Source organism: Centrocercus urophasianus, unplaced genomic scaffold (assembly GCF_019232065.1).
Source record: "Centrocercus urophasianus isolate 14NV4802_14NV808 unplaced genomic scaffold, USGS_Curo_1.0 seq_17, whole genome shotgun sequence".
NCBI classification, from domain to species: domain Eukaryota; kingdom Metazoa; phylum Chordata; class Aves; order Galliformes; family Phasianidae; genus Centrocercus; species Centrocercus urophasianus.
This window is the reverse complement of record NW_024884722.1, coordinates 8,165,803-8,191,252: the sequence shown is the minus strand read 5'-3', so window position 1 is coordinate 8,191,252 and position 25,450 is coordinate 8,165,803. Positions and strand designations below refer to the sequence as shown.

At 41.4% G+C, this 25,450-nt stretch overlaps 1 protein-coding gene across 16 annotated transcripts in view; it reads left to right on the top strand.

The window, feature by feature from the left end:
- TCF7L2 (transcription factor 7 like 2) overlaps positions 1-24,026 on the top strand; it is a 171,856-nt gene extending 147,830 nt beyond the window's left edge. For 2 of the 16 annotated variants that reach the window (XM_042817828.1, XM_042817826.1), the window contains exons 7-14: positions 1,465-1,551; positions 7,564-7,689; positions 8,554-8,713; positions 9,476-9,583; positions 14,238-14,286; positions 14,833-14,883; positions 16,115-16,187; positions 21,645-24,026. In XM_042817828.1, the coding sequence (XP_042673762.1) occupies positions 1,465-1,551; positions 7,564-7,689; positions 8,554-8,713; positions 9,476-9,583; positions 14,238-14,286; positions 14,833-14,883; positions 16,115-16,187; positions 21,645-22,068 (1,078 nt within the window). In that variant the 3' untranslated portion in view covers positions 22,069-24,026. Of the gene's footprint in view, positions 1-1,464; positions 1,552-7,548; positions 7,690-8,553; positions 8,714-9,475; positions 9,584-14,237; positions 14,287-14,832; positions 14,884-16,114; positions 16,188-16,787; positions 16,861-21,644 lie in introns of all 16 variants that reach the window. The other 14 variants (XM_042817825.1, XM_042817823.1, XM_042817839.1 and 11 more) reach the window with 11 other exon arrangements.
- Positions 24,027-25,450: the final 1,424 nt, after the last annotated feature.

The following is a 25,450-nucleotide window of genomic DNA, read 5'->3' as shown; positions in this document are numbered from 1 at the left end:
CACTCCACCAGCAATCTGCAGAAGGCTGAGTTTCTCCAGAAGAGCATAGCATGAGCAGAACAAAAGCCCAGAGTGTTGCTCTCTGAAATTATAAATTCCACCTTGCTTGTGGTGATTCACATTTGTGTAAGACACCTTGAACCCATGTCAGCTTATTTTTTTTCCTTCTTTCCTACCTACAAGGCCTGGCTGAAGTAAAGGCAGCACAGGCTCAGAGCTGTGTTGCAACTACTTAGCTCAAGTTTGCAGATCAGAAGCCTCAGCGTTAAATATACTCAATAAATGCTGAGTCGGTAATTTTAGAGATGACAGAAACTAGGAAGAAATTCCTCACTGTTGTTGACCTGTGCCTTATTGCACATCATTATCTTGAAGAGTTTTACGTGTGCAGACACAGGTTTGTTCTCCTTGAACCTCGTGATGTGGTGCCAAACTCACATAAGCGTTGCCACACGTGACCAATTTCATCAGGAAGGTGATAATGGTCATCTTTGTCATGGAAAGACTAGATCATCACCACTGGTTTATAGCAAGCCAACACCCATGGTGTATTTGTCTACTCATAGCTCTTAGTCAAATGGCTTTTGTTGAGGGATATCATCTTGTTCACTCTTGCTCTAGAAGAGTAGTATGGCCAATTTTGAAGAAGTAATGCAAGGTTTTTATTTTCCTTCTCATTGCCACTCATGGTTCACCCTCAACTTCCCAACCCATCTACCCTCAACTAACATGAATGTCTCTAGCATAGTAGCCCCCCAGAATGCAGCCTGCCCATTCAAATGACATAGTTGAAGGACAGATGAAAAGAACCAGCCAACACAGACAAATCTCAGTCAGAAAAAGTTGTGCGTCTTTCATGAGGATGCTGTTTTGCATGTTGCTGTATTTTTTAATTATTGTAATGAGGTGTGATTGTCTATTGGTTACCCACAATACTTCTTGGGGACTCTCCCCCGGTAACTCTTGTCAACACTTGTTAATCTGACAAAAGGCTACAAATTAAGCTCTGTTAATTTAATGTTTTCTCACCGAGATCTAAATACCGAAAGAGGCCCAAAGCGCAACTGAAGTCCTTTGATTCACTGTACTTTATTTTGGTATAAATTTACATTCATTATTGTTTTCCTTTGGATGTGTAGCCCTCAATTAGTGTGATGGCTCCATTAAAGCAAGCGAGACTTCGCCTTTAATTATTACAACAAAACACCTAGTTTCAGCTTGGGGAGAGGGTCTCTATTGACATAAGCAGAGGTTATAAAATTTAATTAGCCATTCCTATCAGATTTATGGCATTCAAATTGTTCTGTGTTTCTTTCCTTTGATCCTTGCTGTACAATCCCCAAGATTTTTGTTCTGATCAAATGAGAATAAAGCTTACTGCGCAGAGAGAAGTTTTTTGTTGTTTTTTTTTTAAAAAAACCCTTTTTTCTTTCTCTCATTCTCTCTTTCCCTTCTTTTTGCCAGGCAAGGTCAGCCAGTGTACCCAATCACGACAGGGGGTTTCCGCCACCCTTACCCAACAGCTCTGACTGTCAATGCTTCCATGTCAAGGTGAGTTCAAATACTGAGGTCCTGAGTTGAGAGCAAGCTTAACTCCTCCCGCTACTTTCTCTAGAGGAGGGCATTTCATCTAGGAAACCTAATCCTGAAAGCACCTCAGTTAAACTTTTGTTTTTTGGGAGCATGGAGAAGGAGAGCATGAGCAGCATCCTCAAATTTCATGAGAACAGGATGTCTTGCTGCTCTCATTGGGCTTTAAGAATTTGTTTTTGAGAGAGAGATGGAGTAGTGGAAAGCCGTGTTTAAATGAAAAATCTGAGAAAAAGTGATTTTTAAAAAGCAAGGAGGAGAAATTGTGACACCTTTTGCTTTCTCAGAGCAGCAGCCTGTGTGCAAGAGGAGAGACTGTGGAGTGGGGGGCTGCCCTGCAAGCAGCAGGTTAGGAGGAAGGCTATTGCACTGTGTTTTCCCTACCAAATCTCCAAACACTGACAGTCAACATAAAAGGGCCTGCCTGACCCTCTAAAGCTTCAGAAGTATATGTTTCTCCCCCTCCCTACCTCCAATTAATTCCATCTAATTTTCCAGGGGCTGCTAGTTTTATTTACAAACTGGTTGGCAGCACTATGTTTAAGTAATCACTAATTGCTCCTAATGATGGTTTTATTTTCTGTTCATCTGATTTTCAGTCTGGTTAATTAAATCGGTGGAGGTTTAGACTTTCCTGATGGGCTGAAACAGCTAATCCATTTTGATGATGGCACATAATTAAATTAGCATGAATTACATAGCAAGGTTCCATGTCCCTTCCCTTCTCTGTCCCTTCCTTTCCATCTCTGCAGTCTAATATGTGAAGGTTGGCATATAGAGGATTTAAGGAGGAAAAGATTAGGTGATGGGGGGAAAAAGCACACCTTCTTAAGCAGTGAAAACCTGTAAGTAGAGCTATGAGTGAATGAAGGGGGGGAAATACTGTGCTGTGTACTCTAGATACGTAGAGTAAAAGCAGAAATTCAAATCTGCTCACACTGCTCCAGCAAGTACAGAAAGGCAACTAGAAAAACCAACTGAAAAAAAAATAAAATTAATGGACCCAGAGGAGGGGAGAAAAAAATCCTGTGTTGGAAAGAGAGCTGCAAATTTAAACAATAATTCCTTCGCTCTGTTTAATCTTTTTAAATATCTATAAAAGACTTGCAGGCATGGTGTGAGGCAAAGTAGAGCTTGATTTAGTTTAATTATTATTAGAGAGGCTAGTCATTTGGGGGAGGGGGGTGCTGTGGGAGGGGGCAGGCTATATTCCCAAGATAGGCTTTATGAAAGGTATCTAGTTAAAAAGAGTACACAGCAAATTAAATACATTATTGTGGTAATGGGACGACAGAAGTAGAGGTCTATTATACTTATGGCAGTTATAGGAAATGTAGGCTCCTTGCCCTGTTCTAGCACATCCTTTGATATTCATTCCATTCAGCAGCAGGGCCAGGACTTCTCAGAATTAAGTGATGGGTCATTATACTTTAAACACCATGGAGAAGCCTAGATTGGCAATTAAACAGCACTTGCTGACACTCGCTTGTGCCACCCTGTGACCCCCTTTAGATTGAGTTGTTGGAGCTCGGGGCCCTCAGCCTGCTAAATTGGTAGCAGGCACTTCTCCTGACGAGGGCTGGCTCTGAAATCTGCCGGCTTCAAAGGGAGCAAGATCATGTATAAACCATAATGTGGGTGCACCGTGGCTCAAAAAATAAGGCAGGAATAGATGAAATGTTACAAGTGCAAGGGGAAAATGAGAGAATAATGACAAATCTAATGCAACTCAAAGCAGAATTGTTGCACAGAAAAATGCATCCCACTGCTTGTGCATAAAATCAAGGCAGGCAGATGACATCCAGTTAACAGAAACATGTCAACAGTGAAGTAAAGTGAGAGTGAGTAAGAGAGAAGCCCCTGAGACAGCCAGGAACAAAAAATTAGTTGTCCTTAACAAGTTAAGACTCATCATTATATTCTGGCTTGGAGCCATAAAAGGAGACGGTGGTATATAATGAGCTGCTTAGAATTTTTAGGGTGTTTATTGCAATTCATGGAATACTTGTCTAGAGAAAAAAATACAGGGGGATGTCTTAGGCAAAGGTGAGGGGTGTGTGTATGCACACAGCCTTTCTTTTTGTCTCTTGACATGTGCCCATACGCACACAGACGCTCAGGCACACACACAGGATGATGAATAGATTTAAGATGTTTATCCTTTGTTTCAGCCCAGAAACTTCTCTCTTGGTTTCCCCTCTATGGGAACACCCTCTGGGCATACCTGCTCTCATACACGTTTCTTCACGCCTGCCTTATCAGCTGGAGCACCTGTGCTGGGCAGTGGGACAGCCCTTACCCTTAGTCACTGGCTTGGCTAAGCAATGGGGCTGATGTGCCCGGGCTGCTTGTGCCTACCCACAGACCTGCCCTCTGGGCAGAGCCTCAGCGTGTGATGAGAAGGCAGACCCCAGCCTCACCACACTATTCTCAGAGACCTTATCCATGGCTTTCCTGAGTTTTTCTTTCAAAGGGATTCCCTCATTTGCCTACGTTATGATGTAGACCTTTGGAGCATATAATGCTTCCTAGCCCAGAATATTCCCAAAGCTAAGTAATTACAGTTCATTAGTTAGTGTGCTTATGAATAGTTTATAAAAGGTTAATGGGTGACTAATAGTGATTTTAATAAATGATTTAAACTATTAAGGTAGTGTCTTCAGGTTGTTTTAACCACTTACAACTCTTTTCTCCTCTTGTAACAACATCCCACTCACTTCTTATGCATTCAACACACTTATAACATCTTCTGATCCTTCATTACCCCTCTAAAATATGCTCATAATGCAAAATGAGACAGGGTTAACTGACTGATGGGCAAACAGTGGACCTATTGTGAAAAAACAACTGATGTGAGGGGAAATCAGGAAATAATTGAACAGAATTATTCCAGGCAAACGCTGCACAGCAGTTAAGTGGTGGCAGTGGAAAATACCTGTTGTAATTGAAATTTCAGAGGAAACTCACTTTTGCTGAATGCAATTACTGAAGTTGGAGTGCAGCCAGGAACTTAAAAATTAATGCTTTGCCCCTTTCTTATTGCTGCGTGACTGGATGTCTACATGGAAATCAGTAGGCCTTGGGCTTTGAGTCTAATTCCCTGCTCACTGGAGTCCATGGGATGCTGTGATCCATTTTGGGATTTGGAGCATATTAGTACAGCCCATACATTGAAAGGAATGTCCAGGTCCAACAGAAAGTGTTGTGTCAGGACAGATGCATTTTCAGCATGCAATAATAAATGTTCACTGGCAATGAACACAAAACTTCCTTTGGAAAAACTGCTATCCCAAAATGACTGCTGAGCTCTAGCTGCCTGCTAGGAAGGTGGCCGTGTCTGAAGTGTAGAGTTCACTGGGTGAGGTATGAGCCTAGCAAAAGTCAGGGAAGGTTTTGCCATTTTGTTCCACACAACTTGTGTGCGTAGCAGATTCCCCCTCTGCTGCTCTTCCTCCCCAGCTAGTCGCTCTTCCTACAGGCACTCTTTTTTCTAAATGGCAAGTGGGAAAGCATTTCTCCCATAATTTGGGAAAAAGTTACAATTTAAGCAGATTTTCTTCACTCTCCTCAATTTTTGATTAGCTGGAGATGCCTAAGTCTTCATTAAAAATAAACCCATAGAGTAATATCCTCCATTTTGTTGAATTTCCTTCCTTTGAAGATCCTGATGATACAACAACCCAACATGTAGGCAGTGTTCATTTTTCAGTGTTTTTTAATTTTTTATCAGATCTACATTCAGCAGCAAGTCCATGACCCAGTTATCACAGCTGCTCCCTGGGGTCCCGTTCAGAACTTAACAGACACCACCTTTTGTCCCCACTAACTCCTCTTGTAATCAGCCTTTTGTGACACTTCGTAGCCCTTCCACAGCAGTGTCTGACCCTGTTGAGGCCCGCTCTCATACCCTTCTGTCCTTGTGCTATCACTGAGAGCAGAAGAAAGCAATGTAAAGGTGCACTTTTTGTCTTAGAATCATAGAATCATAGAATCACCAAGGTTGGAAAAGACCTAAAAGATCATCCAGTCCAACCGTTCACCTATTCCCAATAGCTCCCACTAAACCATGTCCCTCAACACAACATCCAGCCTTTCCCTGAACACCCCCAGGGTCGGTGACTCCACCACCTCTCTGGGTAGTCCATTCCAGTCTTGGTGGTGGTGGGGCAGTGCCATGGCAGAAGACCTGTCCACTGGTCTCTTTGCAGGCTCACCTTTCCCTTCTGTTATAACCTGCCATGTACCAATGCATTTCCCCAGACTTTCACTTCTCCTTCAGCTAATTCTTTCAGGGAGCAGTGAAAGCACTTTGACAGACCATTTGGAGATTTGTGTCCATGTGTCTTGAGCAAAAGTAGAAACACAAAGAATGACCATTTTGCTAACATTCTCTTCCTCCATTGCCATCACACTCTTCTCTTTTCCTTTTCTCCACGTCTTTGTTTGTAGGAGCTGCATTTCTCTGTAGTCTGAACAATTTCACATTCTTCCTGTCAGACCCAGCTCTTCCCACCACTGCCTTCAAAGATAGAATTCTTCTGTCTAACGATCTTGAGTACTACCAGCTGGTAGACAAAGATGCACAGAGCTCACAGCAGACAATACTTCTTGTTTATGAAAGTACTTCTGTGTCATCTTCTGAATATAGAGAATGTCTAGGCAAGTTTTTGGATTTTAAGTTCAGTAATGGAATTTCTAAGAGAGGAGAAAATATAAAGAAAACCCATTGTATTTCTGATGATTGCATACAGTCTATTTAATCATAGTATATCAATTTCATTTTAAACTGTTAGCTAGGAAAATATCATACGTCAGTGATGGATGAAATAATTATTTATGCCCTTGAACATTCCATATTCTTAGGGTTCTTTATTTGGACCAAGACAGGTCAAAATCTGAGATAAGTCTAGGAATTTACAATGAAAAAGAACTTCCGGTTTGCCAGATCCATTTAGCCATGAAATTTTTGTGGGAAGATATTTTTAAGTCAGAATTTTAGGCTAGATCCCATCCCCTAGAGGCCTGTTGACTCCAGTGGGTGTTTTCTATGGCAGTAGCTCAGTCGTATTGTGCTTTCCTTATTCACTGCAAAACCTTTTTGAAATAACTGAGGAATAATAACTTAGTAATGTTTTTGAGAAATTTGTTAATTTCAGTTAAAAATTAGAAAATACGAATGATAGTTGTATGTTTGTGCTGTGGCCTCACTCTAGTAATTAGATTTGTGCAGAGGGTTGCACAGCCTTCTGCGTCCAATTGCAGGACTGGGACCTATCCATGTATTTGACCACAAAGCTGGCAATATTTTTTCTCTTTAGAGAGACTGTTATTTTACTTGAATTTAAGCCTTAGTGGGTTACGTTAACATATCAAAATTGACTTAATTCTACAGTCTTCCAGCCTTCTATTATGAGCAGTGTGTCTCAAAGATTTATTAGACACAAATAAATATTTTCTTCTGCTCCATCAACAAAATGTACCTAATGAGGCTTCTATAAGGATTATCAAAAATGCATCTGGATTGTGTTGGCATTAATATTTTATTTTGCTGTCAATATGCAACAAAAGATGTCATCCCAAATTCACAACATGATTCAGAACTACAAAAATTGATTCCTTAGTTGCCACAGATAATTTCTTAGTAAAGAAATGGACTGGTGGATTTTTTGCAGGTAGCTGAAATTCCACTTTCATCCAAGTTCATCCAGTTGAATTTGCCTTTTGTTAAAGATGTTAAAAATCATGATGTCTCATGTCAGTAATGATAATGAAGGGGAAGCTTGGCTTTAATGACATTAGAAGAGTCATTATGTTTAATTTATTGCTAATTAATGCTGCCAGCTTTCATATGCTTTGTCTAGCTGTCATGTGCTTGTTATATGCCTTTTTTTTTTTTTTTTTTAATGTGTGTACACATCCCTCCCCATTCATTCATTTTTATTCTGACGATTTACACAGCTTTCTCTCCTCTAGGTTTCCTCCACACATGGTCCCGCCACACCATAGTTTACATACAACTGGAATCCCTCATCCGGCCATAGTCACACCAACAGTCAAACAAGAATCTTCCCAGAGTGATGTCGGCTCACTCCACAGCTCGTAAGTTTTTGCTTCATAGCATTGTCTTTATCACCCATAAAGTATCACCTTTGCATGTGTAGCTTTAAAAACCCTTGAGTCTGTGGCAATGTTTTTGCTGTAAAATATTCTTAAATTGCTTTTTCTCCTTTTGTTTTGTCTGATTGAGTTGGATGGAGTTTAACTATCAAAGCACATGAAAATAATGCTAACAGTCTTTCAGATTGCTTCTGTGACATAGACAATTAGGTATTAATTTCTCCCCATTTTAACAAGAAAATAGATTTTTTTTAATTTATAATTAAGCTTTTTGACAGTTTTCCTGTCACGCAGTGCCTACTTTGAAGCCATAAGATACCAGATACACAACAGGAGAAGATAAATTTGATCATGAACAACTTGCAGATAGGTGCAGAGAGAGCTGATATCAGGTTTAGGTTTGAACCAAGAGAGTAGTACCCTATCTCTGCCCCTTGCATGTCTGGAGCTTCCTCCCTTTCATGTCATTTGTGTACCAGAGAAACAGCATTTCAGTTCCCAGGGACGTTGGGATGTAATTATTTCCTCTACCATCATGCTCACAAGCCCTCCCCATGAACTAAGAACCTATTTTCTGGGCCTGGGTGTCCATGTCCTTCTGAGGTTATTCTAGGGGCCTAGGATATACTTGATGATATTACATAAACATGAGAGAAGGTTTTTTTTATAATGCTGTTAAAACTGTTCCAGTGCAGCAGCCGGGGCAAGGGCTCTAGAGAACCTTCTGTTCCTCTTTCTAGAGACTAATTTCTGAGGATTAATGTTAAGGGATTGAGGGGATTAATTTAATAAATTCACAAGAGTTCTCACTGTGAGGTTTTTGTCTGTTGTATCTTTACCCTTCAGAAAGCATCAGGACTCCAAAAAAGAAGAAGAGAAAAAGAAGCCACACATAAAGAAACCTCTTAATGCATTTATGTTGTATATGAAGGAAATGAGAGCAAAAGTTGTAGCAGAATGCACATTGAAAGAGAGCGCAGCCATCAACCAAATCCTTGGTCGAAGGGTAGGTGACAGGAGAGAACCACCAGCAGGGTCTGACCTCGGTCAGGCTGCTTGCTGAGAAAAGGAGTTGTGTCCTGAATTGGTGTGTTTTCCTCTGGTTTTCATACTGGATAGGGAAGTATTGTGTGTTCATATAATTCAACTAAACCAAAGGCCTAGTGGTTTTTTTTTGTTTGGTTTGGGTTGTTGGTTTTTTTTGCAGACATTTCTGATGGTGGGGTCACACAATGTGGGGAGAGTTAATTAACAGCAGTATTATTTCAGTGTTATTTCTTTGACCAGTGTATGGAAAAATCACAAATCTTATTTTGTCTTAGAAATGGTCAGGAAAATAAGAGGGGAAGAAGAAGGTCTTTAGGAAGTATGGTCCAAGTATTGGATCTGGAAGAGGGGATGCTGATGGGGGAGGGAGGAAGAGAACTTCTGTAAATCTGTGACTGAGATCTAACACGAAAGATGTGCTTCAGCTTCTGGATCCTCTCCTCTGTTTGGTTTTGTTTAGTTTTCTTAATTCTCTCTCATCAGGAAAATGAAGGGGATGAATAAACATAAACGATTAGTTTTGACTCTGCTGAGTTAGCTGGAGTTACAATCTGGCATTATAAATAAAATATGAATGTCTGTGTGCCAGATCATCTGTTTTTACCAAGTTTTTAATGCAAATCATATTTAGCTGTATTTATATACAAATAATCTACTCTGGTGTTAACACACTTTAAAAAAACACCTGTGTTTTCTCTTTTTTCTCTTTTCTTCACCTCAGTGGCATGCGTTATCCAGAGAAGAACAAGCGAAATACTATGAACTAGCAAGAAAGGAACGACAGCTTCATATGCAGCTGTACCCGGGCTGGTCCGCACGGGATAACTATGTAGGTTCCTATGTAGGTGGAAATTTTTTTAGTAGTAGAGCTTGTAGAAATGTATATGTGACCTGCTGAACTACGACCACACATTGCACACAAGCACTACTTGGAAAGCGTGCCTCAGGATCCCAATCTGGTAACAGCAACGGACGCTTCCCTCTGCGATACTAAAACTATTGGGGATAATTCACAGCCCTCCACTTGGAAGAGGCTTCCTGGCTGGGACTAGTAAAAGGTTAGAATTGGGGCATGGCAGTAGAGATCTGTGAAGAAACTCTTGCCTTCACTTTTACCAGCATCTGGAGATGCTATTGGCTTGCAGTTAATTTTAAATTTCATTATATATTTACATATATATATATATAATTAAATTCCCCTAGTATGGCTCCTCTCCTTTCCACCAAAAATATGAATAATTAGTGTCTTGTGCTTATCTGTGTGAGAGTATAGTGGAAAGTGGAAGAATGACTTATCCTAGCTTCAGAGAAGGACTGGCAAAACCAAAAGCGTGACTTGTTTGAAAGTCTTACTCTCAAGTGGGGTTAAATGAATTATTCCACGCTCTACTGTTGTGTATTTCGATTATGTTCTGCTTTTTCATGGCCATGCTATTATTTTTTCCCCTCATCATTTTTTGAAGAGTATTTTGGAGCTTGTTATCAATTCATGGAGTGTTTTCAAGATTGATTTCCCCCCCTCCACCTTCCAGAAAGCCTGTTTGTAGCTAAAAGCAATAGAATTTTCCGTTAAAAATGTAATGTCAGTGTTGTAACTACTTGCTACTGGTATGTAGCCCCTTCCTCCATGAAGAGTAAGTGGTGCATCTAGTAGTAAGTGCTTACAAGCCTAAATCCAGAAGTTCTTGGCAGATTTGTAGATTGGTGGGAGCTCTAAGCCCTCATTAATAGGATTATAACAGCATCTTGATTATTAAAATTAAAATATAAACCACCTAAAACTTTCCAGATATCTGGTTTTAAAACAAACCTTACTCCCTATCTTCCAGGTAGACTTTCGTGCAAGTTTGGGGATTAGTACATGTAAAATTAACATCAGTTTTGTGTAGTGGTACACGCTTTGTTTTTGTTGATGTCTGTTTCTTCCATCATTGCCACCATCACTACCTAGTATACCATTAATACTGTGTTTTGCCTCAGTCGTGTAACGTGTGCTTTGTGTATGGCAATGTTTACCTCTTAGAGCATTTGTGCTTCCACATGTATGGATGAAAAAATGAGGTCACGGTCTGCAGCACAGCCTAGAGCAGCAGCAGCTCTCTGCACTGTTTCAGCAGTAAAGAATACACATGTTCACCTATTTAGCTACACTTACTTAAGGGCAGTTTTTGAAATCCTTCTATTGTTTCTTGATCATTTTTTTTTCTGTTGGACTCTCCCTCACTCCTTCCTTTGTTTGTTGCTGAAGGTGTAACCGTGTATGCGCTCCTCGGAGGCAATCTGTTCAAGCTGCACGAGGCACTGCTCCTGTTCACAACATTCTCCCTTTCTTTTCAGCATAGTCTGGCCTGAGTGTCAGGCTGTAGGCTTGAGGTAGTTCCTCAGCACTGCACAGTATTGTCATCTTGGGTGTTCAAAAGCGAGTGTAGGCTCAACTTGAGGCTTCAGGAATGCTCGCTCTGTGCAGTGACTGTGCCACCAATGGATGGGCACGTACAAAGCCTTCAGCATTTAGGACCTTTACTTTTGTCCTCACCGTGTGAGCACTGAGAAAGCCTTTCTTCTTGAGCTAAAAAGGACAAGATGAGAAAGCCGACGGTTTCCCAGCAGCTTGATGTTGTACCCCCAAGTGACCTTCAGGGGGAACCTTCCTGCCTGAGGAGAGCACAGGAAGCTTTGCGTCACTTAACTGAATCATTGGCAAGATTTATTTATTTTTCCTTTCTTAGGGTCTCAGGTCCTTCCCTCATCTAGAGCAGGAGCATGTTTTGGGTGCTTGAGACGGTTAGATCATTAGGCATTTTCACATCAGGCACAAGGATGGGGCCAGATGCAGCCAATGTCTTCAGAAACAGAAGCAGTACGTGCAAGAATCACAGCTTTCAGCTGCTCTTAAATAAGAGAAGAGGATTCAGCGAATCCCCTGTGGCTTGCTGGTGTCACAAGACACATTCGCTCTTCCTGCTATCTAATATAAGATGTTAAGTGGTGCTGAGTGTTGGACTCAAAAATATGTAAGGGTTTAGTCACCTTGCCTGCTGGTTGTCTAGAAAATTAGTACCAAAGAACTCTGCAGTTCTGTCAAAACCTATGTTGGTTTGGCTCTGTGGAGGGAGCTGCCAAAATGTTTAGCAAGTATGTTCATCCACATGTCCTTGAAGCCTTGGGATTTGTAGAGAATGATGATGAAAAATGTTGCAGACTCTCTGGGTTCCTGTCTTAGGATGACAGTCTGAGGCAAAGACATAAATGTTCTGCTGTGTACTTGAAGAACTGTTGTCATAGTTATTTCCTTAAGTCCATACAGTAAATGTAGCTACACATTATCTTCTGCAGAAGTTGAATAAGTAATCAAGATAGATGTTTCCCCATAACATTTGCAAAGAACAAAAAAGAAGTTACATTTTCAGTTCTTTATTAGAAAAATTTTCAAGGCTTGTGTTGAAAAGGAACCAGAAATTCCTGGTGCATGGCTGATGTTTCTGTATATCAGTCATTTTTAATAGATTGCTCCCTAGAGAGCTTCTAGTACTTTAATACCTAGCTCGAAGAGTTTGTAAAGGGCTGATGACTCCTGACCTTTGTTCTGGCTGACCATCAAGTGAAAAAGTGATGAGGTCTCAAGTTGGAATAGCCTTTCAGTTCTCAAATGCACTGAAAAATTAATCAAGTTGGCCAGATTAAATAAAAATCAGGCCTATGGTCCTTAGGCAATTGGCTGGTTTCAGTTACATTGTAAAGCTGGGAAAAATTCACTGGCTTTCACAGAGTTACTGTCAAATGAGATCAATACAGATGGAGCAGTCTGAATCTTTTGTATTTCTGTGTTGTACGTGGACTTTGGGGTACCGTGTTTTCCCGGTTACATTCTCAGGGAGTTTTAGGAGCAGTGCTTGTCTGTCTTGTCTTCTCATCATGTTAGACAAATGGGTGCTGTGGCAACTGACTCAGGGTGACAATTTTCCATACCCCCCCAAATGACCTCAGAAGGTGTCTGAGATTGTTTACTCGGCAGACTGTAAGATTACGTGCACATCACTTAAAAGCCCTTTAAAATTGACTGAACACTGTTTTTTCCATCACAGGAAGGTTTCCTAGAACAAGACTGTGCTTGTGACAGCCTGGACAGCAGGGTGGCAGTTTACAGGCAAGGGGAAACAAGTTCAGGACCCCATGCCAGACAGCTGGCTGCTAGGGAGAAGGAACACCGCACCAACAGATCAAAATCTAACGTTCACACTGAGGGAATTTCTTGCTGATACATTCCAGGGAATGCATGATAGTGAGCATGCCAAATGTTACAGCGGATGCGCCAAGCTGAAGCCAACCCTAACCATGTAGCTGGGAACCAAACAAAACTGCTGAGAAAGAGCAGTCTGTCATGTGGGAGAGGCGCTTGGCCCCCTCACAGATACACTCAGTTCTTCAAAAGTACAGTGAGATTCCTTCTTCCAAGCCATGTTTGTTCCCTCTTGACCACAAGGCACTGCTGGTCTGATCTCTTTTCACCAACTTCTCTTACTCTACCACAGCCTTCAAAAGCAGGGGTCTCTGCGCTGATCGCAGTTGATGTTGCAAGCCCAGAAGTTGTTGCTTTTTGTATCTGCTGAGCTATGAAAACAACAAAACCAAACTCTTGTCATTTTGCAGTGGCCTTTTTGTGCTGCTCTGCAGACTGTAGCTCAGTGTTAGAAGAGTCTTCATTGAAAACAGCTTTTCTCTTTTGGGCTATTCTTATCACTTCGTAACTCAGAAGATGATTGTTGGGTTTCCACAGAACTTGAGCTGTTTCTCTTGACTGTGTCCTCTCCCTCTCTGTTGATGGCAAACAGAACTAGCCAGCTCCTGCTTCTCGGGCCTCTTCTGTTCCTTTTCTCCTTTCAGGCAGAAACAGTGACAAATCATATCATCTTACTGGCCAATATCTGGGAAAGAGACACAGTTTGGCAAAATATTGCAGATTTTCTGTGTGACTGAGCAAAATGAGTCTTGGTTGTATCTGGATTTTTGCTTTTCTTGGCTTTGTTTCCTAGGTTGTGAATGCACTTAGAAACCTGCAGTTAGGTTTTGCTCATCATCATGGCTTTCTTGTGTGGTCTAGCATTGCATGCTCATGTGTTTCCCTTCCCTCATTCTCTGCTGTTCCCCTTTCTTTGTTTTCCCTGAGGGAAAACAAGCGAGGTCACAAGTAACTTCTGAAACTCCCAGGTGGAGGTGTGTGTGTGTGTGGCAAATGTTTGTCATCGCTGTGATCCCATCCCAAAAGCAGCATCTTGCAGGCCCCTCTTCAGGGGTCTTAGGGGGGTTGGTGACAGCCCTGGGGAAGCCTGGGGGCGTCTCAGCTTCTCTGGGACAGGGTAAGCAAGCGCAACACTGCTGTCCCCCAGCACAAGACAGGCCCCCACCCTACCGCCGTGCCATCTTACAAGGAGCTGCGTTTTGATTTGATTTTAACCCTTCTCATTTGTGTGTGTGTCACACAGGGAAAGAAGAAGAAGAGGAAAAGGGATAAGCAGCCAGGAGAGACCAACGGTAAGTAAAAATAAGTCTAAATATCTCACCTAGTGGAAGCGTGGCAGTCCCGGTGTCACGCTTGTAGGTAGGGGGGAGGTGGGGGCTCAAGTCTCCCAGCCTGACAGGGGAGCCAGTCCCAATAGTAGATAGCCTTTTTTAAATGCACCCTAATTATTTACGCGTTATTGCCCTTCTAAAACTAGTAACCAAGCCATTGCATGTAAGAGCCTCTTGTGACGTTAGCTGAATTTATTCCTAGTAATTGCAAAGCCTTTAACTGCAGTTCCATAGTTGTAATGCCTATGCCGTTGTTCATAAAGTTGTCTGCTTATTTTACACATATGTGTGCGTGTACGTACGTATGTGTTTGGTATTAATTTGGGCTGTACCTGTGTGTTCTGATGCATGCCTTACAGTGGTAAATCGCACCCATTTTAAATTAAGGAGGTTTGCCATTCTATATAGGAAATTAGAAATACTGCATAGGCAATCTCATAGTCAATTTTGAAGAAGCCCTGACTTAATTTTTTTGAAGCCTTTGTATAATTTGTTCTTTTTTTTCAGAACACAGCGAATGTTTCCTAAATCCTTGCCTTTCACTTCCTCCGATTACAGGTGCTAACGTCATTTTGAGTCATTTAAAATAGTTTATAAACTGCTTTTTAATTTTTTTCCTGCCATTATAGACTTTAACATTAAACACTTATGACATTAAGAAAAAAATACCATCCACACGTTTTTACAGTGTTTATTATCTATATATCTTTATATCTATTATATGTTTGATAGTATTTTTTTTTAGTTTTGCTTCTGTTTTTTTCTTTTTTGTAACAATTGCTATTAAACCGTAATGCAGTAAAAATAACGCAAGAGTTGTACTAACTGTGCAAATTGAATATGCAGTATTTCTTTAAAGAGACTGATAAAGAATGGAAGCAAGTCAGCGATGAACCTCCTTAATCTAATGGCATTTTTCATGGCTCCCACTAAGTCTTCTCACATTAGCATGCAAGTGCATTTTTTTTATTATTATTTTAGTTTTGGATTTTATTTTATTTTATTTTTTGCCTTTCTCCTCAAGCCTACTCATTGCAATTCACTAGCTGTACTAACTCAGCACCTTGCCATGCTTTACGTTTTATTTTCTGGCTGATACTAACATGCTCATTCCGCAATCTGCTTATTCTTATCCATTCTTTTAAGTACAAATTAATCAAAACAAATAAATTGAATGTTATTCCAAAAGCTGCATTATCCCAGGAGATATAATTTCCTTTTTTTTTTTTTTCTTTTTTTTCTTTTTTTCCTCTTATTTTTATTTCGTATCTGAGTTGAAGAAAAAAGCATGTTCAGGATCTAACTTCCATACTCAGCTTCTTTTCTTCCTTTTTTTCCCGCCTCAAAAAAGAAAAGAAAAAAAAAAAACAAAAAGAAAAGAGAATAAAAAAACCCAACCCACACAAATCTTGCCTAAAACATCCTGCTAGACCAGCCACGATGACTTTCCTCTACCTGCTCTTTTAAAAGGGAAAGAAACAGTCCTTTATAAAGGGATACTGCAGCTTTAATTGCAACAGCTAATTTCAAGAGTTGAATAAAAATGTGATTATCACTTTTTTAACTTTTAAATTGAAAGTCATTATTTTGCAATTAATAATGAGGACATTGATTTTTATTCCCTTTTTTATTTTTATTTTTTCCTTATTTTTATCTTTCTCTTTTTTTCTCCCCTTTTCTCTACTCCTCCCTCCCTTTCTCTCTCTCTCTCTCTCTCTCTCTCTCTCCCCCTCTCCCCCTTTCTTTTTCCTCTCCCCCTTTCCTGCTCGCTTTTCTTGAACTCATTCAGACCTGAGCGCTCCTAAGAAATGCCGAGCGCGCTTTGGCCTTGATCAACAGAATAACTGGTGCGGCCCCTGCAGGTGTGTATAGTTTTCCCAGACTCGCTATGGCTGATTTGCAGCTGGTTTATTTGGTACTTTCCCCTTTTTTTCCTGCCTTGTTGCTTTGTAGCTCTGTGTTGTGATCTAGAAGACACAAGGGAGTGGGACACTGCCATGAGTTATCGTCTCTCTGAAAGGGTTTTGCTTTTTTTTTTTTTTTTTTTTTTTTCTTCCAGTTTTTATTTTTTATTTTCCTTCCTCTTTGCTGCTGCTAGCCAAAAACCCACTGTAAAACAGCATCAGCCTTAAGCCTCTCTGATCCCTGGCTCAAACACAGCCCTTTCCTCCCGGCCTCCGCTCCAGGACAGTCACGTTGTCGTGGGCTCCCTCAGCCTGCCCTCACATGGCGCTGAGTGCGGTGCCGATGCTGGACGGACGCACGGCGGTGTTGGAAATTTTTGGTTTCATTTTGGCTCATCGTAAAAGTCCTGTTTCTTTCGTGCCTTTGATGTCAGGGGAGATTACCAAATAAAGCGGAGGTGATTAAAAGCTAAACGTAGCTGTAGCTAAGATTAAGCAGTCCAAATGAGCTCTATCCACCATTGTGTTGTATTTTTTGTGTTTACCTTATGCTAACAGATGCAAATACTCCAAAGAAGTGTCGGGCATTGTTCGGGCTTGACCGACAGAGTTTATGGTGCAAACCATGCAGGTATAATACTACCCATTAGGCCTCTGGGGAAATAAAAGCAATCTGTCCTCTTAGTGCATTCGTGTGATTTTGTTTTTTTAATCTTTTTTCCCCACTCCCCACCTTTCTCTTTCCCACAGCATCAATTGCTAATAATCTTTGATCTTTGGAATTTCTTGCTAATTTAATGCCATTTTTCTCTCTTTCTTTACCAATAACCTCTCCCTGGTGGTAGAACTGGGAACAAGAACGCTTGAAGTGCTTGAAGCTGGCAGTTGTTTTTTTGTTTCTTTCCAGATTGTCAGCAAAAAAAAGAATGTTTAGCTGGACATCTATATTTTGTCTTTCATTGGGTCTCTGTCCAGTACCTCCAAAGGCTTAAAACGTTTTGGGACCTGCAGCAGTAGTGCTTTTCAAATGATGATAGATATAAAAGCCAGTGTTTACAGCTTATATCGTACTCACTTTTTTTGGTGTTACGTGCAGAATTAAATTGCTGCCTCTGGGCTCCTGTGCCTCCGTGAGTTTTATGTAGAAATCCTTTTTAAACGATCTGATGTCTTTTTTTTTTTCCTGATTCTGAAAAGACATTTTTTTTCTAAATTTTATCCCAACGTGTGAGCTGTAAACTCCTGAGCTCTAGACAAAACTAATTCCAACTTTAGTAGGACAGTTTCCAGCATTCAAAGGAGTGAAAGACCAGAGAGCCCAAATTTCGACAGCCCATGTTCTACTGGAGTTCAATTCCATGTATGACTCAGTATGTACGTCTTTCTTGGTGGAGGGATACCGAGTAGTTCTTTTCTCATTCCTTTTTCCTTATATGATCGCATTTGGTTAAATTTGTTGTTTCTTTGTTCTGATACAAGCAGTCTTTGAATTTGGAATATTATGATGGTAGGTATTTCAACCCAAACCACACTCTGTGTAGTGATTCCCTCTCCCACATTCTCCCCTCTTACTCATGCCAGTCCCATGTGCTTCATCTCATTTAGAATGTAGATCAGATGTTCATCATATTTTGTGTATGCACGCAGTCTTGTTTGTGCTTAGTGTCGAGGAAAACGTGAATCAAGGATGGTGTTGTATGTCAAAATACTAGATAAGGCACCAAAATTGTTTTCAGATGATTGTCCTGTTTCAGGCATGCTAGTACTGGGTGTTTTGGGGGCTGACATGTTAGATACCAGCATGTATGTTAAGAAACAAGTTTTAAAAGCTGCTGTTTCTTAAAGCTTAAGGAAAGGAAGAAGAGTTCAACAGCTGGGTAGGCACCTTCCATGTGTCAGGACTCGAGTCTCATGTTAAGCAAAGACTTGGATGCTGTGTTTAATCAGGCTTTATTCTGTGGTTAATTTACCAGACACTATCAGCAGATATTTGTGTAGTCTAGAGATACAGTACTGGAAACATGTATGCTATATGCCATGCACCAGAATGGAGGGCACGTCATGTTTGTGTGGCTCTGTATTTCCTTAGTGGCGTAAGTAAGCATCATACTTTTAAAACTACATTTTATCAGCCAAGGGACTTTTCCTTCAGTCTGTGCAGTGCTTATGTTACACATGAAACTTAAACTCTCTCTTAAATTATGCCTGGTTTTGGCCAGAGATCTTTGCTGCACATTAGTGACAACTTTTTTAGACCAGTTTCAGAATCATTTTTGAGCAGCGTGGCCCCTTTTCAGTGGTAAGGTAGCTTTAGGGTTACTGATACAGTCAGCTTTTTTTTTCTTCTTTTTTTTCTTTTAAAACACAGAGACATTTTATCACTGGGTAGTGTAGGGCATTTCTCTCTTAGTTGTTGTCCTAAGCATTACAACATTGCATTTGATAGCATGGTAGCTTTTTGTAGCGCATCTTAAGTAGGTGCTAAAGATGTACAGTTTGCAAATACAAAAAAAAAACCTGAGACATCTTTGCTCACAGCAACCCTTGTCATCATCTGTGGCTTTCACTCTTGGCAATTGCAGTGTTCTGGGTTTTTCTGATGCTGTCCTAGGGCTTATTTCAATGACAGCATGAGCAGGGTCAGTTCTGTTTGTGCCTGGGGTACTGATGTAGCAGCTGACACTTTCAGAGTGTCACACAAGTGGATAATCCTCACAGTGTGCTTCTAAGGGGGGATATGTAGTATTTTTGTTCCCTCTTTAAGAGCTGCAAAACTGAGGCACAAAACGTTCCTCAGATGTTGACTTATTCCCCTTCACCAGGGTTGCCTGAAGTTGTTCACTCCTGGTAAAATTTGGCTTGCAGGGTTTTGGAGTTGTGCCCATCTATTTATTCTGGCCCACCTAACCCTGTCCCCTACATGACCACAGATAGCACATAGTGAAGATGGAGAAGTGTCCCCCCTGCCTTGAACCAAGATTTGTTTAAATGGCTTTTCAGATTAAAAGTGGCCTCACTGTTTAAGAGTTAAACATGGAACAGAAAGAGAGAAAACACTCTGCTTCCTCAGTCCTAATCAAATGAACATTGAAGGTAGCAGACCAGAGTTTTCAGTTTTGAGAGCTGTTAATTCTGCAAGCTCAGGAAGTCAGACAGTTCTTTGGTAGCCTGATATAAGTTGGCTCTGCCATGAGAAATTCCTCATTTCGGGCCACAGAACTTAAAACAGTATTAACAAAATAATTTTTAATTCTCTACATACTAGATTCAAACTGTGAATTAGTGAGATAATTAGCTGCCTTGTGGGTTCAGAGCAATCCAGCTGAATGGCTTCTGGAGCAGTGTCAGTGAGGAGGGCAGAGTTTGGGTCTCTGCTTGGAGTGAGAGGAAACCTTGCAGTCTCCAAGTTGAGAAAACCCACCTTTCAATGCAGGCGTCATCATAGAGTTTTGTGCACATCGCTGTTCTGCTTTGCCACTGGCAGCTGCACAGAAAGTCATAATATGAATTCTGGGTCTGGCAGCATTGCTCAGCTGGAGTAGGAATTGTGGAGGCAGAGGCCAGGAGCAGCAGAAATGCCCATAGCCACGTGCTAGAGGCTTTCCTTGCTGTTTGTTGTTGGTAGAAGAATTAACAGGTTCTGTTTTGAGCCCACCAAGTTAATTTCTTTCTGTCTTTTAACGTTGCTCTAATAAAGCATGGTTTATAGCCTTTACTTGCTGTCCTCTATCTTCCTTTCCTTCTTTTTTAACATTTAAGTTGCATGGATGTCTTTAGTTTTTAGCATGTATTTATCTGCAGGCTAACGTGGTTATAACTCTATTAGCCCTAACTCCTTACCTTGCCAGGGGTACATGGAGCAGAGCCCCTGATTCTCTGGAGGAAGGAAGCCACAACCCTGATCTGCACTAAAGCAGGTGGAAAGATGGGGTTCTGGTCTGCAACTCCCTTCCTGGCTATGGGACATCTAATGCCAGGCTCAAGCTGGTTAGATCTCCCATGCAGCTGAGAAATGTCCAGTCCCAGTGCCTAGGATTGACCCAATGCTATATATAGGGGAGCATAGTGACTACCAGAGTTGGAAGTATGTCAAAGCACATGCATGGGGAGTTTCACACAATGATGTTCAGCATTGGTGCCACACTTGGGAGATTCTCCTGATGAAGTTGCTGAGCTGGTGAGAAAGGTGTCCATGCTCCTTCATGTTGGTGGCTTTGAGCTGAGCATCCAAAGTTTCTGTGACAGAGCTGCTTTAGACAGACGTGGTCAAATACGTTGGGCTGTGAGAACATGGTCAGCACTTCCCCAGAAAGTGCTTGAGCAGAAGGGCTGGAGAGCTGTCAGTAGGAGGGTCAGGGTGGCCACTCAGTGTCATTCTCCCAGATGCTTCAGTTGTTTGCCTCGTTATTTCTGTCTTGCTGCTTGAACTGTCATGCAGACACTTGGCAAGAGAGGTGGTGTGAGACTGTCATCTGTTTTCATTGCTCCTTTACATTATTAAGGGGACAGAGGGAGGAGAAAAGATTTATTGGGTCACTTATGTGGAGGTGAACTTGTAAGACTCTCATATTCCCCGGTGTGAAATAAATTCCTCATGTTGCTCCTTACCTTTGTGCCTGTCGTCGTGCTCCTCACCCACTGAAATTGGATCCCACTGAAGTGACAAGGATGGCCTCTCAGAGGAAAATTCTCCCAATGCAGACAAGCAGCTTCCCAAATCTACCACTCTGCCTTAAACCAAAAAGTAAAACTGAGTCAATTTAAAGCCACAACCTGCAGGCCATACAACCAGTTATTCTTGTTATTTTGGATCATACTCTGTTTATCCTGTTCTTTTTCTGGTTTTCCTTCTGTTTGATTTGTTGTTTTGTTTTTATTTCCCCTCTCTCATTCTCTCTATTATATTCCTCCTGTCTGACTCTGACCTTTCTGGATTTGGTGTGGTTCTTAACAGAGGAGAAAGCGAGGAGTTTAGGTTGCAGCAGTCTGGCCTCCCAGGGCAGAGCATCGTGAGAGCGGCCAGGTGATGCAGGGTAGAGAGCCCCTTTGAGGTGGCTTGAGATACATTCAACATATCCAGGGCTTTTATTTCCTAAAGATACTTTTTTATTTTTTGAGAGGAAAGTTGAGTCTGTAGATCAGCACAGTGGGCTCGAAAAACTTGCTATATCCAGTTTTGTTAATCTGAAAGTCAGTAAATAGGGCAAGGAAGCGGCCTGAAGAGGAGAGGGATGAAGAGGCAATGGGTGCAGCCTTTCCAAATCCGTTAGCCCAGGGAGGGCTGAGCGGACGGTGCACCGTGGCCGCCTGCCAGCCCCAGGATGGTGCACAGGGCCAGGCCCAAGGCCCCGTGCTGTAGCTGTCTGCGTCGGCATCTCTGCCTTCATTCACAGATAACTCTCTCCCTGTTTCTAGGAGAAAAAAAAAGTGCGTTCGCTACATACAAGGTGAAGGCAGCTGCGTCAGCCCACCCTCTTCAGATGGAAGCTTACTAGACTCTCCTCCGTCCTCCCCCGCCATGCTCGCCTCCCCCTCCAGAGACTCGAAACCACAGACTGAACAAACGCAACCCCTCTCGCTCTCCCTGAAGCCCGACCCGCTGGCGCACCTGGTCATGATGCCGCCGCCATCCTCGCTCGTCCTCGCAGAGAGCGCTGCGAGCAAGCCCGGCGCCCTGCCTGCCGCCAGCTGCCCCAACGGGGCCCTGGACCACGCGCCGGCCGCCCTCCCGCCGGCCACATCCCTCGCACAGCCCTCCACCTCCTCCTTACATTCCCACAGCTCGCTGGTGGGGCCGCAGCCCCAGCCGCTCTCCCTCGTAACCAAGTCCTTAGAATAGCTTTAGCCTCTGTCGCCCTTTCGGTTTCCTTCGGGGGGGTTGGATTCTGTTGGGATTTGGGTTTTGTTTTGTTTTGTTTGTTTTTCTTTTTTTTTTTTAATTTTTTTTCTTTTTTTCTTTTCGTCCTCCTCCTCCTCCTCGTCGTCGTCCACCGTTCGTCGTCGTTTCTCGGTTTCGTTTCCAGTTCGTGCCACATGGCTACATTAGTTGATGTTTTATCGAGTTCATTGGTCAATATTTGACCCATTCTTATTTCAATTTCTCCTTTTTAAATATGTAGATGAGAAAAGCCTCATGATTCTGCCAAAATTTTTATCAACAGCTGTTTAAAGTCTTTGTAGCGTTTAAAAAATATATATATATACATAATTGTTATGTAGTTCCAATAGCTTAGTTTTAAAGACTGATTTTAAAAATTAAAAAAAAGAAAAAAAAAAAGAAAAAAAAAAAAAAAAAAAAGAAGCAATTTTGAAGCAGCCCTTGCCGGAGGCATTGGTTCTTTATTATTTGTATTAAATACGAGCTTGCGAACCAATCATTTTACATCTGGTTTTTAAACCTTGAAGGGCACGGTGAATGCAGTGCCGCTACTACTTCTTTTTTTTTTTTTCCTTCCTCGTGTGAAACAACCTTTATTGTGATGTTACTTGTTATTGTTTAAATGTACAGAAACAAAGGGTTAAAAAAAAATGTGTTAATATACCTTGTTCCATGGTGTTGTTCTTTTTGGGGGAGGGAACGCTACTCAACAATTAAAAGTATCACAACGCTATTGGACCAGTAGTATTTATTGCTTTAGAAATTGCTTGTTGTATCTGTATGTTGTCCCTTTTTAAATGGTTTTTTTCCTCTTTTTTTTTCCTGAAACATTGTATAAAGTTTTTTGGGTTTTTTTTGTTTGTTTGTTTTTTTGCCCTTAGCGTAAGCATCTTATATATAACAACTCATTTGTACAAGGTTTTTAAGTTTATATATAAATGTGTATATATATATTTTTTCCAGGATTTTTTTTTTTTTTTTTTTGACTTCCTTTTGTGATTTTTTTTTTTTTCTGTATGAAACACAGTTGCCACCAAACGGACATTTGCAGACGCGTTTTCCAAGGATCAATAGTGTAAAAAAGATAGAAATCGCTTTAAAAGCCATCACAGAAACACACACACGAAATAAAGAGACTTGAAAACCGAGCAAGGGAATTTTTCACAACACTGTTTGAAAATTAGCAAGGTCCAAGTGTGTCCCGTTCAGAACTGCAGCTGGATCCCCTGCGGCATTAGGACTTTAGGCTGTGTGCAAAATCTCCATGTGCCAAAATTCTCAGTGACTTTTAAACTTTCTCCCGACAACTTTATTATTTTATTATTATTATTTTTTTTAATGCTGTAATTTTTTTGTTCATCATGTTTTGCTGTGATGTTACATAGGTAGATATGTATGTAGTTTTAATGTCACCTATAACAGACGTGTTTGGTAGCAGATTGTCCGGAAAGCATTTAAAATGAAGAGGTATAAACCCTTAAGGGCCAAATTCTGTATATTAGATTATTCATAAAAGGAAAATCAGACTGCCACTTTTATGTACACTTACTACATACAGGTAGGTAGCAAACTTAAAACATAAAAAAAAAAAAAATCTAGGCATGTTGATGTTGCAAAAAACGCTGTATAAAGCTGAAAAATTGTTCATCTGTTCATTCAGTGCCATTGTAGTTGACATGAAGCGATTGTAAAACTGTCTCAGATTTTTCTCTGGTTTATTAAGATGCTAACTATAACATTTTTTGTGAATACTTTGAATGTTTCCTAACAGTTGTGATGTTACTGTTCCGTTTTATGCTCTTATTCCGATTTTCATTTTTAATGGTTTGGAAGCCATTTTTTGTAATGAATAAATGTTCATGCTGTACAGTATCTGTAGCATGCAGTTCTGGATTAATAAAAGCAACTTAGTATGTGCAGAGAACGACTTGTCAACTCATTTATGCATTGACTGCATTTCACTCAGGCCCAAAAGATTGACAACCCCAAAAGATTGACAGGCAGGTAGCTCTGCTCACACCAGGTCCTGCTGCTGCCCCAGCCTGCGACCTGTATGTGCATTTTGCACCAGCCCTCTCCCTGCCCAGCACACGTCTGTGTGAGCAGCAGTAGTTGAAAATGCATTTGATTTCAAATACGAATTCAAGTTTGATTTTATTTGCATACGATTTGGCAAAAGGCAAATAGCATGTGAGTGAAGTCATGTTGTCCTTCCAGTTCGACCCTGACTAGGGGACGGGAGACTGGGGCTGGTGATGCCTTATTTGATCCCAATAATGATCCCAACGCAGGACTGATGCAAACTAAATGTCATTCAGGAGATCTCAGGCAGCCCAGTCAGAATGCTGGTGCTGGTCTTAGGGTTTATCTTCCCTATAGAATTTGTCCCATTTCTGCAATTATTTATTCTTATGCAACGAGCCCTTACAGCTCAGCAGAGCACTGTGCACCCAGCAATCCCCTTAACTGCAGCAATTCCTGTAGGTGCTACACGATGACAATATATGCCTCTGTGCATTCAAAAACTTTTATGAAATGGTTGGTTTGCTTGTTTATTTCAGTGTAAGAGTAGGGACTTTAGCTTCATCATTTCCAGGAATGTCTCACATGTGGATGTCACTGTGGCCTCAGGCACGGAAAATCTCAGCTGTAACAATTTCTACACTGGCACTCGATGGAGAAGTCTGCCAACGGGAACGCTCTGCCACCGCACTCGAGTTGTACTTTTCTTCAGTCTTGGTGAGCTCTGCGGGAAGGGTAAGTGTGCTTCCTCCTGAGGGGAAACAGAGGCACAGAGCGGTGATTTTTTGTGGGGTTTAGTTGCTTTCCAAGGCAGAGAAAAAGGAAGCACCTGAAATACCTGTGCCCCACCTCCATTGGTGGAACCACAGTGGTATGTTGGCTACAGAAGGAATTTGCTTTGCAGAAGGGCAGGGAGATACCAGGTGAAGAACTTCATGTTCAAACAGGATATATAGCACTTCCTATTCTACTGCCTTGTTTAAGGACTGGTCTTCAAAACCAGGGTCAGGTATGTAAACATGATGGTTGTCCCAGGCCCCCTCCCTTCAGCCCCTCAGGGCTCACACACAGTATGAAGGCAATGGGACCGTCGTTGGGGAAAAGGGTATCACCCTCATTCTTTCAAAATGTGCAAGATGCTAAATTTTGCTGTTGTTGGTAGCCAGGAAATTGAACACGATGCTCAAATTACTCTCCCACTACTTAAGGTTTCTGGAGAATATATTTTTCCTTCTCTTAAACATTTTGACTCTTACTAGAACATGGCCATCCATCAGCCAGACAGATGTGCTGCGTCTCTGCTGGGGATAACTGCTCTCCT